The 16,566-nt window shown below is 46.3% G+C and overlaps 1 protein-coding gene across 2 annotated transcripts in view; it reads left to right on the top strand.

The window, feature by feature from the left end:
* Nucleotides 1-16,566, top strand: part of SERPINF2 (serpin family F member 2) — a 236,873-nt gene that overhangs the window by 129,115 nt on the left and 91,192 nt on the right. For both annotated transcript variants that reach the window (XM_069615370.1, XM_069615369.1), the window contains exon 3: nt 866-937. In XM_069615370.1, coding sequence (XP_069471471.1) covers nt 866-937 — 72 coding nt within the window. The remainder of the gene's footprint in view (nt 1-865; nt 938-16,566) is intronic.

The raw sequence follows: 16,566 nt of genomic DNA, 5'->3' as shown, positions 1-16,566 counted from the left end.
AGAACGCGAGTGGATAGTCTAATAAAGAAGGAATTCGATTGTAGAGCCCTAAAACAGCCATGGCTGTCAAACTATTATCAAGAAGGGCTACCCTCTTCTCCAGTGGTAACTGAGGGATATAGAACAATAGACATGAGAGTGTACCCACTAGGAATTATTGTAAACTTTCTTCTTAATGAATCGATGACTTTACTACCTGTACCTCATAAGAGGTTACATGTTTGCCACCCTATGTTAAACCACATTCAGGAATAACAAACACAATATGGAAATCATAATCTAATACAAACAAAATGTAGTACCTGGCACCAGTTGGCCTGGGAAGCCCAAAGTAGCTCCTGGAAGCTATTGTTATCAAGCAAAGCGGGCTCTTCCAGCCACAAGCAGAAGCTAAACACCTCCCAGATCCTAACAGACTGCAGCCTCCCTTGCTGGTTTGATCCCGAGCCTTGCCCCCGTAGCATCACTTCTTAAAAAAAGCACAGCTGGCTGAAAGCATGGTTTTTGGTACCTAGAGTGGAAAAGTCTAGGAAGTTGAGGGCATCGACATTACCTTAAACAGCTGCATTTAAGGGCTGCTTCCCACGTAGGCGATGGCAGCATCCATAAAACTAAACAGCAATGTATGGAAGTCTTTGCATGCAAGAAAGCTGGAACTGGTAGTAGGGGATTGAGTTACAAGTGTATATGTGGGCAATAAGCCTTGCACATCCCATTCTTGTCTGCTTGTACAATCTAATCCTTCCTGTGCACAAATTCCATCTTCAAATTGTGCAGTTCCTCCAACCATCTTCCTTTCCGCTGCGCATATTTGGATATTACTGATTTTCAATCCATTTAAAATGGAATTTTCATTTTTTTTCAGATTCCTCCTGCTCTGGGAGAGGAGACTGGAGAGCCCCTCCTTCAGGGGACACTTGAGGAGAATGCCACAGAGGTGAGAGCTGCTGGAGGCAAGAATGCACACAGTCCTACCGTGGGTAGGAAGTCAACTGGTCCTACTGGAGAAGGATAGGTTCTGGTTACACTAGATTTGGGTGTAGAAGCAATCGCAGGAAAAGGGTGTTGATTGGTGCCAATAGGGATTTGTGTTAACTAGCCACGCTGTTGAATGTCTGGACTGGTCCCACTGTTGAGGCATATAAGCTAGCCCCCCTGGTGAAGGGTTAGGCTGGTTCCATCATTTGAGGGTGGGAATGGCCCACAGACTAGTCACACTTGTTGAGGGGCTGGGCTGGCGCCACAGTGGATGTCAGTAATGCCTCACTGGAAGAGTTTGGGACTGATCACACAGGGGCTAGCAATGGTTCAACTGGAGAAACGTATGGACCGGTTCCAATGTGGATGGGTGTTAATTGGTCCCACTGTTAATTAATGTGTACTGGTCCCTCTTTGGCTGGATGTGGGTAGGTTTTATCTTTGCCAGCCCTGCTCAGACTATGATGGAAGATCAACTTACTGTGGCTTGGTCTGATCACGTGTTTGTTTCGTTTAAGCTTAAGGCTGCTAACTTAACCATCTCAAAGCCTCATAAACATATGTCAACCACGATACGGAAATGGTTCAAGGTCTCTGTTGAAAACCTTGGTTCAGATTTCCTGAATTTCGCACGCCTGTTCCCTGAAATTATGGTTTGATGTTTGAAATATCTGATAGTACCAAATATAATTAAATTACTTACGCCCGCTAAACGGGCGACATATGGAAACATTTCACATTCCACTAAACCTTGGTACAACAACCAAGTGAGAGGTCAAACAGTGTCGCCAGTTACAGAGGTCATGGAGAAAAGCCCCTTGTACATCAACGGGTGGCCGTCTGAGCAGGGGGCCACTTCAGCTGAACTTTTAAAAGGGGTGTATTGGTCCGAGGACACGTTTACCCACAGCCACGAGAGGCGGAACTGCGGTCGATGGAGAGGAGGCAGGGGCATGAGGAGGGCCCCGCAGACCAGAACATCAAAGCAGAAGACCAGGGCAAGACCGAGAGGAGGATGGACGGCACACCAAAGAACTAAGGTGCACGAGAAAGGAAGAGGCGAGGTGTACACGTGTGTGCCGCGAGGACCTTGTGGGATCTCAGGCTACACTTGTGCAGGCCGTGTGGCCCTGGCTTGCTAGACCCCCCCCCCCCCCCCCCCGCCCCTCTCCTCCCCCCTCTGGGGAAACCCAGGCAGGACTTGCTGGTGGCTAACAAGGGCATACAGTTTCACTAGCCTTGGGGGGGGGGGGGGGGGGGGACTGGAAAGAACATGCAGGGAACCATTCTGTGGAGCATGGAGTGACTGCCAGCAGGAAAACTATAGGTGCCAAGTCCTCTTGGCACCTATATGCCCACCTATATGATTGCGATCAAGAATTTCTCTAAATGGTGAGAATGGACCCGAGGGAAGATAAACGGGGCCGGTATCTGTTCGTGAAGTTCAAAATGTATAGGGTAACCTATACGATGGTGACTGATTGCGCACCAAACTCTGGGCAAGACTGGTTCCTGCGAGCCGCGCTTGAGGTGATGGAAGGGAATATCATCCTCATGAGGGATGTTAACATACCCTGGGTACCGGGGGAAGACTGGAGTGGGGCGGAGCAGAAAAAGCAGGAGATCCCTTCTTTGGGGCGTAAGGACAGTCCCTCCCAGCTAGGTTTGGTGGACGCATGGTGAGTGTGCAGGGCAACTTAGAGGCGTTATACGTTCTACTCCCACGTTCATAGAACGCTGTCCTGCATAGATTATAGCTGGATGTCGACACAGCTGGTGGGTAAGATACAGGTGTCGTCCCTGGACTCGATTGCGCTGTCAGATCACGTCCCATTGGGGGCGACTGTGCAGCTTCCTGTGGGGGGAGGGGTGGCTAGATGGCTCTGATGGTGGTCTCTCCTATAATGGATTCTGGCAGACAGTTTTGTTGGAAGCGATTGAAGAGAAGATTAAGAATTATTTCCAAGACGATTCTATATCCATTACTTCCCTGGTGAACTGATGGGAGGCATTTAAAGCAGTGATTAGGAGGGAATTAATTGCTCTCAAGGCCTCTGGAGACAAAGAAACGAGAGAGCTAAAGCTTCAATTAGAATCGCTGCATAAAGATATAATGGGGGACTGCCCAACGAGAGCCACGCTGAAAAACTACAGGGCAATCCAGGGCCATTTGGACCCGCTGATGGCAAAAAGAGCAGACTTTATCAGCAAGGCAGCAGTTCTATGTGAAGGGCAATAAGGCAGACAAGCTTTTAGCAAGGCAGCTCAGATGAAAGGTTGCGGCCCAGCCATCTTGAAAATTAGGGATGATGCGGGGGAATCTGTAACTGTGACATGGGAGATAATACAGTGCTTTTATGGGGCTCTCTGTGTATCCGACAGGCCTTTGGAAGGACCCCAGAAAGACTATCTGGATGCAGTTACACTGCTGGTGCTGTCTGGACAGGCCCACATTATAGAGGGGAAAAACGGAAGGAGGAGGTACATACTGCCATTGGGAGACTCTTTCTTCCCCCCCCCCCCTTCACCCCACCCACATAAAGCGACGTACCCGGGTGACTTCGCAGCCACGTTTTACCAAACATACAATCGCTTCTCGTCCTGAAAGGAACCATAGACTGGGAAGAAATAATCATGATCAACTCCTACGGCCCCAACATCGACGGTTCCAACAATTTCGACTGGGTCCAGACCCACATCGCATCAAACAGGGAAGCCACAATAATATGGGGCGGCGATCTGAACATCCCACTCGATCCTCGTACAGACAAAACTCCCAAACAACCGCTCCTCGCTCCAAGGCGAGTATGCAAATATGCAAAGCACACGATCTCATCGATATATGGAGAAGCAAACACTGCGACTCTCATGAGTTCACCTTTTATTCCTGGGTACACAAATCCAGCTCGAGACTTGATTACATCTTCGTGTCGGCACATAGCAGACTCCAATGGGGTGAATGCCAAATCCTACCCAGGTCCATCTCAGACCACTCAGCGGTCACCTTAGTGTGCACGACATCTCGGAGCGACTTCACCAGGGCCCAATGGAGATTCAAGCCCTCCAAGATCAACTCTTTGCCGAAGAACTGCGTTCCGAACGGAGCTCATTTCTTGAGACAAACCAAGGCACGGTGGCTTCGCCGGGAACACTCTGGGAGACACTGAAATGGTTTGTCAGAGGAGTGTGCCTAGCAAAAGAAAATGCAATCCTAAAGAGGCTAAGAGAAGAGCTAAACGCATGCGAAAATCGCCTCAAAATACTTGAGCAATCAGCTACAGTTACAAATCCCCCGGCTCGCTAGCCGCTCTCAAGGAGGAATTGGAATCCTTCAGATCACTAGCAGATAGAGAAGCCAAATTCCTAGCAAGCCACCACAAAATCCGCCAGTATGGCGAGGGGCAACGACCCCGGGGCACTACTTGCAAGACTAATCATCGCGGAACGAAAACCCACGACAGTCGAGGCAGTGCGGGACACGTCGGGAACCCTCGTATACTCTGAAGACGACATACTGGAAACATTCCGCAAATTTTACCAAAACTTATATAACTCCAATTATTCCAGGGATCCTGCCGAAATAACAATACCTAAATACAACCAAACTATATTGGACGAGCGCCGAGCTACGCAAGCCATTGAACGCACCCATCACCTCAGCGGAGATCCTAGAAGTCCTTAAAGAACTACCGAGCACCAAAGCCCCAGGACCGGACTGCCTAACAGGTGAATTTTACACATTTTTCGCAGACATTCTTGCCCCGCTCCTGCTCCAAGTCTTCGAAGAAGTCATAGCCAAGGACCAACTTCCACCAACTCTTTACATGGCGAATATCATTCTCCTACACAAAACCGGTAAACCCAAGGACGACAGCGCCTCCTACAGGCCCATATCACTAATTAATCTGGATAACATCATTTTTGCAAAGATCCTGACCAGGAGGTTGATGCCACTCATGCCCACAATGGTTCTGGCGGATCAAGCAGGATTTGTTCCAGGTAGAAATACATCATTCGGCCTCAGAAGAATGTTTGGAGCGATGGAGGCCCTCAACCCAGAAAACCAAGCAGTAGCAGTACTTCTCGACGCCGAGAAGGCATTTGATTCTGTGGAATGGCCCTTACTATTTGCAATATTAGAACGGATGGGCCTCGGCAAACGATTCATCCAAATGATAGGCCTTCTCTACAAATACCCGACATCTAAAATCAAACTCTGCAACAAATCCTCCTCCGAAATCCTTTTACGCAGAGGGACCAGACAGGGCTGCCCACTGTCAGCATTACTCTTCGCCCTGGTCATGGAACCCCTTGCGTCCGACCTAAGGCTTTATCATCTGCATAGAGGTCTCGCCTTCGGCCCACACAAAATGGTGGTTTCACTCTACGCCGACGACCTAGAACTCGACCTCCGCGACCCGTATGACAACCTGAATCCGGTGATGCGAGCAGTCCTTAAATTTGGCAACTTCTCAGGACTAAAAATCAACAATGCAAAATCGATAATTTCCCCTCACAGAATCAACCAAAGAATTTCAGGATGACTCGGCTTCCACTGGCAACACTCGAAGGTCCAATATCTGGGGATACTCCTGTCCAGAACCAGCACCGACATCATGCAAGACAACTACGGGAAGACACTTGACACTGTCCAAACGAAGGTGAACAGATGGAAAACGCTTCCCTCACACTTTGGGGCAGAGTGTCCCTAGTGAAAATGGTGATCCTCCCTAAACTACTTTACAAACATCCCCCTAATACTCACGCAAAAATTCTTACGGCAAATCAAATCCATCCTCCTCGACCTTATCTGGGCTGGCAAGGTTGCCCGAATAGCACACAGCACTATGATCCTGCCCATAACGCAAGGCGTACTGGCTTTACCCGATATAGAAAGTTACTACTGGGCAGCGCAAGCACAGTTCCTGAGCCATTGGTTTGCAACTCACTTCATCCGGCCACATGTGCAAATCGAAAGAGCTCTAGCAACACCCTATCTTCTCCGCTCAGTCATACTTAACGAACCGCTGACGCCAAAAGGAACGGAATCCAAACCAGATATTCCCCCGCTCCTTCCGGTGAGAAGTATTCCAGGGATACCCATAACATCTGAAAAGGTTTTCCGGCTCTGGACCAAGAAACTGCAAATCCACTCACTGGACGATCTGTTTCCGAACGGTTCGTTTCTCTCGATTCAGAAAGCTCGAGACATAGGTGGAAACAACGCCCTCGAAAGTACTACCGACCCCGGTCTCGCCAGCTTTGTTCCCGCTCCAACCACCGACCTGGCCACTGCTCCACAGAGTGATTCAAGCCCAAGGTGATGGCCGCCTGGTGTCAAATATCTACAAGGCCTTGCTAACAGAAGAACTCACTCGCTGCTTAAAAGCCCGAACAAGGTGGGAAAGAGCTCTGAACACTTCGATACTCGACAAAGACTTGTCATACATACTACGACTCACAAAGAAAGTGGCAATAAACACAAGGTACAACCAAATTCACTTCAACTTTGTCCATCAGGTCTACCACACTCCAGCAAGACTTCACGCCCAGAGGACGACAATATCCGCCTCCTGCTCTCGCTGTGGGCACCCGGAAGCCGACTTTGTCCACCTGGCATGGTCGTGCCCCGAAATAGGAGCGTTCTGGACAGCAGTCCTAGCGAAAATCTCAGCTGTAATTGGAGTACAACTAGAACCTGACCCAACACTGACCATGCTAGGTCTAACCAACCAACTACCAGAACATACCAGAAAACTGGCAAACCTACTTTTGGTCCTGGCACGCAGACGAATAGCTTGCAACTGGGGCAGAGGACCGCCACCAACACTAAAGCAATGGCTCCAAGATGTCACCTACTGTCAAGACACCGAAACGAACTACCAACGAACTCTGCCCCTCCACGCACGCCCCCCCGATATCTGGGGCCTCTATATTGCATATATTGCATACCTGTTAAACGCAGATGACGACTCGAGCTCGCAGTCTTCACCTCCAATACAAAGCTGTTGCGAGCAAATGGACACTTCATTAGCAGCCATGAGTGCCGAACAACAACAACACTAGAACTGATATGAAACTAAACCCAACATTAAGCGGGATCGTTCCGGGGGGAGGGGGGTATAAAGGGTCTCGTGACAGGTGCACGGTCTTGTAATGTCTCACTATTTCATTGTTGTAAAATTAATAAAGTTCCACAAAAAAAATAGATATTTGGTCAAGTGTTACCAGATCTGAGCACTTTATATATTTTCATTTGGTTTTGATCCAAAATACCTTGTGCATTTCATTGATCCAGTGGTTTCTCAAAGTCTACTTTGTAATTCAGGGTCATGTGGTAACCTTTCAGAGCAAACCACATTCAGATAGTCTGCATGATTTTATTAAGCACCCTGATTATGAGTTGGTATGGGATTGACCACATGTGGTAAATCGGAAATTATCTAATAGAGTAAATAATGAATGAGGAAAATACAACATGCTGTAGACACTGCTCGATTGTGACTAGGAAGATCTCCTTAAACCCATGCTAATTTCCTCCCTGATCATGTAACAGTCATGGGCCTGCAAGTGCTGGGCTCTATGCCATCAATCCCTAATCATCCACACTATATCAAAAAATCAAGAAAAGATTTATCAAAAAGGACTGCATAGCCCCTCTCGTTCTTCCACCCCCAAATGCTGCAAATAGCCGTTTCTTGTAAAGTTTGACTGGGGCTACATCGCCAACATGCCTCTAATGCCCACGTCTTCCACCTCTATCCTAAACAAATATCCTTAATGTACCCCAATGTTGACTATTGCACTTGCTTGCCAAGCCTTGTGAAAGTGAGAGTCCATATGCATTGGCTGATAACTTATTTATTTATTATTTATTTATTCGCATTTGTTAAGCGCACAGAATCAGCCCTGAGGCATCGTGGCGCTGGTTACAGAATAGCGCTGGTTACAGGGAAAGCGCGTCTTAGTTACAGCATACAGAGGCATACATGCATACAGTTTGGGCAGTAGCAATAGTTAGCAGTGTGTGCCTGAATGGCAGTAGGTAGAGGAATTTTAGTTAAAGAGAGAGGTTTTGAGTTTTTTTCTAAACGCTGTGAGGGAGCCTTCTGCTCTTAGAGCGTGGGGGAGATTATTCCAAAGTTTTGGTGCTATGTAGGGGAAACCCAGCCCCCCGGCTGTAATCTTGTGGATGCGTGGACTTACCAAAACTGCCCACCAACAATCAATAATGGGTGCGGAGAGGAATGACCTGATGGCGCAGTGTGCTACAGGGTCACTGGCTAATCCCAATGCTAAAGGGGCAGTTCATTTTTCCAGGTGCTTTAGTGCAGGGGACACGATGGACTAGTCTCCTCCATGGTCTTCCTCATGCAGCGGCTCTGAGCCATGTTGAATGTAATCGGACAGATGATTGCTCTGAACAGTGCATGTCTGTTGCATCTGCCCTCTCTCTTCATCTTGCTACAAGATATGTAAAACTGTCCATGGAGGTAATCACACTCCTCATGGTCCATGTCTGAACCTTTCATGAGGTCCTCCTGCCGCCCCCAGCCCCCATCTGTATCACTAGATCTTCAGAAGAGGGCAGAGCTGGGTCATCCTCCTGACCCTTGCTACCATCCCTTAGAAACTCCTCAGGTTGCCTGTATCCCCTGGAGCACCAGGATCATTGCCATCCATTTTATTATCCCTATCCTATTCACAGGTCACTGGAGCATTTGCTGAAATGAAAGCATGACCTGCACCCTCTTGTATCCAGCCCTGTTTCTCCCACCAGAACTCTTCACCCGTCTAGTCATCATTTAAACATTGGCTATGTGTAGCCATCCAGGCTTGGATTTCAAGGCAGATTTCATTCAGCTTTGCAACATCCGTCTCATTGCACCCAGTGAGTGTGATGAGGACCTGAATATCGTCGGCGTAATTCGTATGTGACACCCAGGTCGTCAAGGCGGTCAAAGAGGAGCTTAATAAAGATGTTGTAAAGTGTAGGGCCAATACATGACCCTTGGAGGACTCCACATTGGATGGGTACGGGGTCTGCTGCAGCCGATGGGGCGAAGACCCTGGTCGTTCTGTCGGACAAATGACCGAATCCGATTGGTGGCATTCTGGGACAATTAGCACCTTGACAATTAGGTTTAAGGCTAGCAATTATTATATTAACTACTTCGTCCTCTGTGATAGGGGAGAAGTGGAAAGGGGGGCAGTCTGCTTGGGGAGAGTTAGGTTCATTGTGTGAGTGGTGAGTGGTCTTTGGGACGCGGTTAGCTTTTTTGGATTCTATCTTGGCTTGCAGGAGCTCTATTTTGTTAGCTTGTTGGATGTTATCGCACCAGATTTTGTCCTTGATGCAGTCATCCGAGGGAGGCACTGGTGATTCCAATTCTATAAGGATGGAGAATAATTCTTTATAGGCAGATTTGGCATTGTGAATTCTTGTATTGAATACTTTTTTGGCATTCGTAATGGCCGCTTTATAGGTGGCTCTTGTGTGGAGAACCTTTCTTTAGTAGAGAGAGTGGGCTTTTCTCCAGCTGGCTTCAGATGTTCTTTTAATATTCCGAAGTGCTTTTAGTTCTGCTGAGAACCATTTATTCAAATGAGCAGTTGGCTTAGTCTTTCTTAATTTAAGAGGCGCTATTTGGTTGAGAGCTTGTTCCAGTGTGTCATTGTAGAGTTTGACTAGGGAAGATGGGTTTGTGTTAGTGATGATGTGGGTGTTGGTGATCGGCTGTAGTAGAGGTCTTAAGTTCTCTATGGTGATAGTACGTTTGTTCCTAGTCATAATATCTGGTACAGTGGTTGTGGGAGTATTTTTGAGTGTATCTTTGGGTATGGTGAAGGTGATTAAAGTGATGGTCTGTCCAGGGACATGGTAGGATGCCAATCAAGGAGATGTTACAGTTGGCATCGAACAACCAATCTAGCATTCTACCTTTTGGAATGTGTGGGCTTGTTAATGCGTTGTGTGAGACCTAGTTCAGTGATGGTGTCATTAATCAGGGCAGCGTTTGCATCATTGGGGTCGTGAAGACCTAGGTTGAGGTCGCCCATTATAATAATTTGTGATCCAAGTTTAGTGTTAGAGGTCAGTTGGTGGGTGATGTTCTCCGCAAAGGAGGTGATGGCACCTGGGATCTGTTTAAAAAAAAAAAATGAAGAAAAAAAAAGTTAGATAATATAGTCCCGGTGTTGGAGAGAGTTTGATAGACAAAAGCTCTGCAGAGGGTAGACCTGGATTGGATACTTCTCTGATGTTCAGATTGGATTTAGCTATGAGGGCCACACCACTCCCAATCCCAGATTTTCTATCTGACCGGATGATGGTATAGTTCTCTGGGATAGCAATTGAGAGTGCGGATCCAGCAGCGGGGTTTAGCCATGTTACAGTGACTGCGAGGAAATCCAGCTAATTGAACGTAATCGGGTCCGCAATTTCAGAGGCGTGGGCCACTAGGGATTGCGCGTTAATGAGAGCGCCACTTGCAGGCATCCTTCTAGATGTAACCAATCTCCTCAAGACTAAGAGTGCCCTCAACCCAGGGATACAAAAAAGGGTGGGTCAGAGCAGGAAAGCGAAGTGATCAGACTTGCCCAACGGCCCTTGCTTGGGAGGAAGGGAGACCACTGCCTGGAGAAAGTTAATCCACTTGTAGAATCTCATCAAGCTAGCACCAGGTTAGGAAAAAGCCCAGTGGATCTAGGCGAAAATTCGAGAGAGAAGTAGCTTGGCCGATCTTATTTCCACAAAGTTGGAAGACCTGGCTGGCTATGACCTATCCCCAATCCCCTCTGACTAGAATGAGAGGCGGCCCTAGCTGGAGGCCCTTAAGTATTCTTGGTCTGAAAAGACAAAAGACTGTCAATAAGGGCATGGGGAATAACCACTCAGATACTAGAGAATCGGAAGGAATGAGGACCAGACCTACCATTAATTTTTGCCAGAGGCCTATGAGAGACTGCAGAGAAACTACAAAAACGAAGTCTGACAGCCAGACCTACAACAATGGCATGAAATGGAAATGAAAAAGATGTACCCTGATTCTGCTTCCCTTTCAGGGTCTTCTAGGTCTACTAGTCCCAAGAGGCCTCGCCTGCCTACAGAAGTAGTGAAGTGTATGAACCTAAACTTGATGTTTTGGATTGGCTGGGTACGTTTGAATACACCTATGGTCTTCAAGGAATAAGTGGGAATTATTTAATTCCAAGGCTCATGTCTATGCTCCTCCTGAATGGCTGTGATGCTGTTATGGAATTGGGTGCCAGTGATAGAAAGGATTGAGTCTGTTAAGCTGGCATTAATAGCCAAATTTGGGGAAAACTCCTTCCCACTACCTTAAGAGGTTTAGGACCCTGACAAAGACTGATGATACCTCTTGGGCTACCTGGGTATGTGAATGTTTAGATGGTTGAGTTAAGGGGTACAGAGTATACACCTTGAAGGAATGAGAAATCTTTTTTTTGCTTGAATCAGTGGATTCTTCATCACCTTCAGCAGAGCAACAAATGCGTTAGGTTGGTTAGCTGCAGATTCAACGGCTAAATTATAGACCGTATCTTGCCTTAGAAATATTATTTAAGTGACCGCAACGTGCCTGCTTTAAGTTCCTTGAATTGTCTTTGAAGGAAGAAGTGGTCAAATGCATTCCAATCGTCAAACAAATTGAAAGTTCTGTGTTTCAGAAACCAAGGGGCTGAGGATGTTGGCTATACCGTTTTTACAAGCAAAGGTGCAATCACATCCATAACAGAGTGCATATCCCCTTGAAATGTAATAAAAACATAATAAAATAAATATAAAGAGAATGGAATCCCCTCTCTTCGATTCATCTATTGTTCAAGGCAGAACGTGACAGGAGCCTGGTCCAAGACATGCCTGGGGTACGACTGCCAATCCAAGCTGTTCTAACAAGTGTCCTTTGGCTTCTGTCTTTGAAACCCAGAATACTTTGTCCTTCAGGAAATTTGGGGTTGAGTAAGGGAAGGGTAGAGAGTTGTGGCAGAAACCAAGATGGGGGTGGTACTCCTCTAACTCTGCCTCTCTCCCAGTTCTGTTGAATTCAAAGGGACTAGCAGCCAGCGCCCAGGTGTGAATGTGCCTTTTTTAAGTCTCTGTTGCCACGGGGGAAGATGTTAACCTTCCTGCGTGAAAATCAAAGATTCAGCTTCCTGGCAATTGTCCCACATTGCTGTTGTGGAGGCATCCAGATGAGACTGCGAACACATGTAACCCTGTCACAGGTGAGCCCTGCTCACAGAGTGGCCACTTGAATGATATAAAATTGCTGTGGCTGTATAATTGTGACTCTAGCAGCCACCACGCAATAGCTATATTTATTTAAAGATTACCGTGCCACCAGGCTACACAATTAACATTTTTAGCTGAGGTGCAGATAGTTAAAAACCTACCTCTGCCTGTTCTAATTTTGTGTTCCAGCAGCTATTGAGAATGCCCATAGGACCGTTCTGTCTTCCCTGTGCCACTGCAGGGATGGTGCTGAGGGTGTTGGCAGACTAACCCAATACAGGAAAATGTTTGTACTATAATTTTGACATGGAGCATTTGTGAATCGGCTTTCTGATAAGCGGACCTCGCTTTCAGAAACGGAATTACCCACATTTTATTTATTAAGATTTAAAAAGCTCGGGCTAGCCTGCCATTACGAGATGGCCATTCTGTCACACCAGGTCTGCTGTAAAAGTCTGCAAAAAAAGTGATACAATGCTTAAAAACTATGTTAACTAATTAAACTACATCAAAATCCCTTTAAATGCAATTACTAGTTGAGTACCATTGCACACGCAGTGAAGTAAGACAAGAGGCAGTCCCTCCACATGGGAATAGCAAGGGAATAATCAAAATGCCTATCGGCCCTCTTATTTATTTAGGCAAGCCCCTTGATGTACCACATGATTGTAGTAACATGGACCAACTCGGCCGAGGCACAGCTTGTCAGCCCCCAGGAAATCTGCCAGCAGGAAGACTAGTGCTTCAGCCAGGCCCCAAGCAGGAGTGCTTGGTTACAAAAAGAGAAGCCAGACGAAAAGTCCACATCACCGGTATTGGTGAGTGGTTGTGGGAGAGAAGCTTGGAGTTAAACAAAGAGGGATTTATTACCAATGTGGAGGGGAAAAGTATTGGAATTGATCTGAGCAGTAATAAAGCTGTGGAACCGGAGAGGGAGCTGAATGTTGGCAGAAGAAAGTGAAATTTGTTTGAAGCTATATTGTATGTTAAAGAAATATATAGATTTGGAGATCTCAAGTGTAGGTTTAGTGACAATTCAGGAAAGAGATAAAGTAGAACATTTAGAGATTAAAGAATCCGATTTAGCTGGAAAGTCTGAAGTGAAACAGGAGGAGGAGGGTGGCGCCAGGGAGTAGGAGTCCCCCTGAACAGATATGGATGCATTTTGGAACCGCATCAGATGGATGTTACCTATGAGATATGGAAGAGGAGTAGCATCTGGGAGAAGGGGACTCCTTGATGTAGGAGATGAGCAGGTTTGCTAAAGATGGTATAGAAAGAAATACTGTAAAGGAGACTGGATCAGATATTCGTAGAAGACTATTGTTGGCAGAGGGGGGAAAAGAATACAGTTGTTGAAGAGTGCGCAGGAGGGATCATTTGCCCAGGAACATAACCGGGTCTCGTTGAGAGATGGGCAATAATCGTTTTGAAAGAGCTATTTTTGAACAGACAGAAGATGTACGAGATTAGTGGGAATAGATTGCAGGGGGAGAACATTGAAGAGACCAGAGGTGAAGCCCTCCTAACAGAGAAGGGAAAGTCAGACATTGAAAGGGGACCATAGTTGTAAGGAGAACCTACCTATTCCAGGGGCCAGGTCCTGCCACCTAACAAGTGCATGTCCCGCCTCCCCTTTATAGTCCTCTCTACTCCTGTCAATCACCTGTTCCTCCTTGTAGCATTTCCTTGGGCTCGTTCCTCCACCCTCCCCAAGCTTGGCCTCTTCAGACCAGGCGCTAACCTCGCCGAGCATACGCCTCCTGCCTTTTTGCTCTCGCTATGTTTTCACTCATGCCTATTGCTTTCTTTGCTGTTTATCAACCTCCTTACTACTGATGATCTTCCTCTTAACCTGCTCCAGATGTCCTACAATTTTCTACTCTCCTCGCAACCTTCCCCCACTCTTAACCTCCTCCAGTCTCCACCTCTACTTACTCCTCTCCTCACTTCCTTTCTAAACTCCTCTCCTCTTTCTGCCTTTTCAACCTTTGCCCGCCATTCAACTTCTACAGCCTCCTCTCCAAATTATTCTGCCTCTCTCCTAAGCCTTCCCCCGATTTGCACCCATGCGCTGACTCCAAAATTGCGCACCTCTGCTCTGGTGGAACCTGGTTATTTAGACCCCTTTCGCCTACCCTTCTTCAGGCTTTGTGTGAGGGTTTGCACAGGTCTATTATCTGCATTACTGGGGTGATTGGTGAGCTTTTAATGCTGATTTTATCCCAGTGTCACTCTTGCAGGATGTGGGTCTGCCTGCACATGGATTCAAAAAGCAGGGTCACCTTCATGGAAAAACCCACTGGCCTTTCACATGTGAAGTGTTGAGCCTCTGTAATGTTCAGCTGAGGTTAATGGTGCTCCTATAGCAGCTTCATGGTTGTACGTTCTTTGTATTCTCTGTTCAGTAGGCAATTCTGCTAGTGTCTTGGATTGACAATGTTCATGCTTTGAATAAGCCCGATCTTAAATGGAATGTGTAAATTGTCACCAAGAGGACCCCCTACTAAACTGTAAAGGGGGACCCTCGGAATCCCCTCATCAGCTTTGACACCTGCAGACATGACACTGGAGACTGGAGTAAGTTGGAAGACGGACGTCTGGGCTGCTTTCAAAAATCAACTTTTATTGCAGGTTCAAAACATCAGGAACAGCAGCAACGAGCTCCCAAAATCACTGGTTTATATAGGCAAATATCAATGACCTCATATTTTTATGCAAATACAGGCTACATTTTCAATTGGCTCTTAGCTACCATATGAGCCCTCTCATCCTTCAATTGGCTGGCTTGTTTGTCAGTCACCAAGTCCACATGGCATAATTTGGCACACAAGATTTGATTGGCATTCAATCTGAATGGGATTCAGCTGAAAACTCATTAATCCTTTGAGGTCTAGAATAGAGCGGTCTTATCAGTCCGTCTGAGTCATTTTGGCAGGCTATACCATGCTTTTCCTTCCAAGAAATTCTAAAAATATACACTAGCTGCAGTGAACTAACCATGGACTGCTATTGAACTACTGCCAAAGAATTACTCGTACTGCATGAATAAGGGTTATGCCACCATCTTGTTTTCTGGCATCCATTTAAAATCTTAACCCCGTCTGGATACTTGGCCATTCTACCAAATGGCAGACCTACCTATTTTTGTACACCACTCCTTTTCTATCCAGTTCCCAGACTAGATGTTTGATATCCATGCTGTACGTGTAATATCTGAGATACCCTCAACTGCGTGGGGCATTCTGACCCTAAAAAATATACGTCGCCCTAAAAAGTGCTTTTTTTTCTTCAAAAAGCACTATAATCCTAATGTTTGCAATACTGGGACCATTGATCAGCCTGACATGCTACCTGTGTTCAGTTTGAAGGGGGGGGGGTCTGGTGAGAGTCTAGCACCTCCCCTACAGTCCCATCTCTGGTCTGTATTAGACACCTATTCATTATACGACCACTGCACACAATGGCCACTCTCCCCATATTCAGTGTACCTATACATTCCTGTATCGCCCTCTTCAGTGCGATGATCTGTCTCAACCTGGGAGGTATTTATAAAACATTTCTTCAAAGTCAACAATAACATATTGTATTCTCCTAATCTAAACATGTATGTTTCCCTAAAGAATACCTTTGACTTGCTTTTATCTGAATCCCACTTCTATTACCCATTTAAACCTAAACTAACTATACACATCAGGCAATTACGGCCACTACGAGAATCGAGAGAAAATCATTGCTGCAGCGAACCCACCAGCCCATTTTCACAAATTGTCAATGTGCTATTTTACTGCACACTTTTTCCTTACTCCCACCCCACAACGACATTTGCCTTGTTTCTCATTTTCGTCCCCATGCTCATTAAATTGTCCGTTTTTCCTTTCATTTTTACTTCTAATGATGCGTCTTCCACCCAATGCGTCTTGGTTTAGCATCCATGGACCTTCTCCATTTAGTCTATACTTTATTTTGTCCTTTAGGTTGCTTTGTAGCAAGTTCATTGGCCCTTTCATTCTTAGGCCAGTTAGTCCATTGTCTTTTATTTTACAGAGTACTCAGACTCTTAATTTATCCAAGACCGGAAAGTCTAAAAGGGGGCATTTCCCTTTCTTCTGGGGAACTCAAGGATGGGGGGAGTCTTTTCAGGAAAAACTTTGTAAACACTCAGATTTATACAATAGCAGAGACTGGACATCTGGCTGGGTCGCTCGATCTTTTCTCGGCTCGCAAGTTCGGGTGCCGCCAATCTCCTGGTGTATAGATCTCTCCTGTAGTCCTATAATATAAAAGTGAATGAGTTTCCTTTTAAAAAAGCTACTTGTGTGTTTCTTTCAAAC

This window comes from Ambystoma mexicanum, chromosome 9, assembly GCF_040938575.1.
Source record: "Ambystoma mexicanum isolate Mex_15411 chromosome 9, UKY_AmexF1_1, whole genome shotgun sequence".
Classification (NCBI taxonomy): domain Eukaryota; kingdom Metazoa; phylum Chordata; class Amphibia; order Caudata; family Ambystomatidae; genus Ambystoma; species Ambystoma mexicanum.
This window is presented reverse-complemented; position numbering and strand designations above follow the sequence as displayed.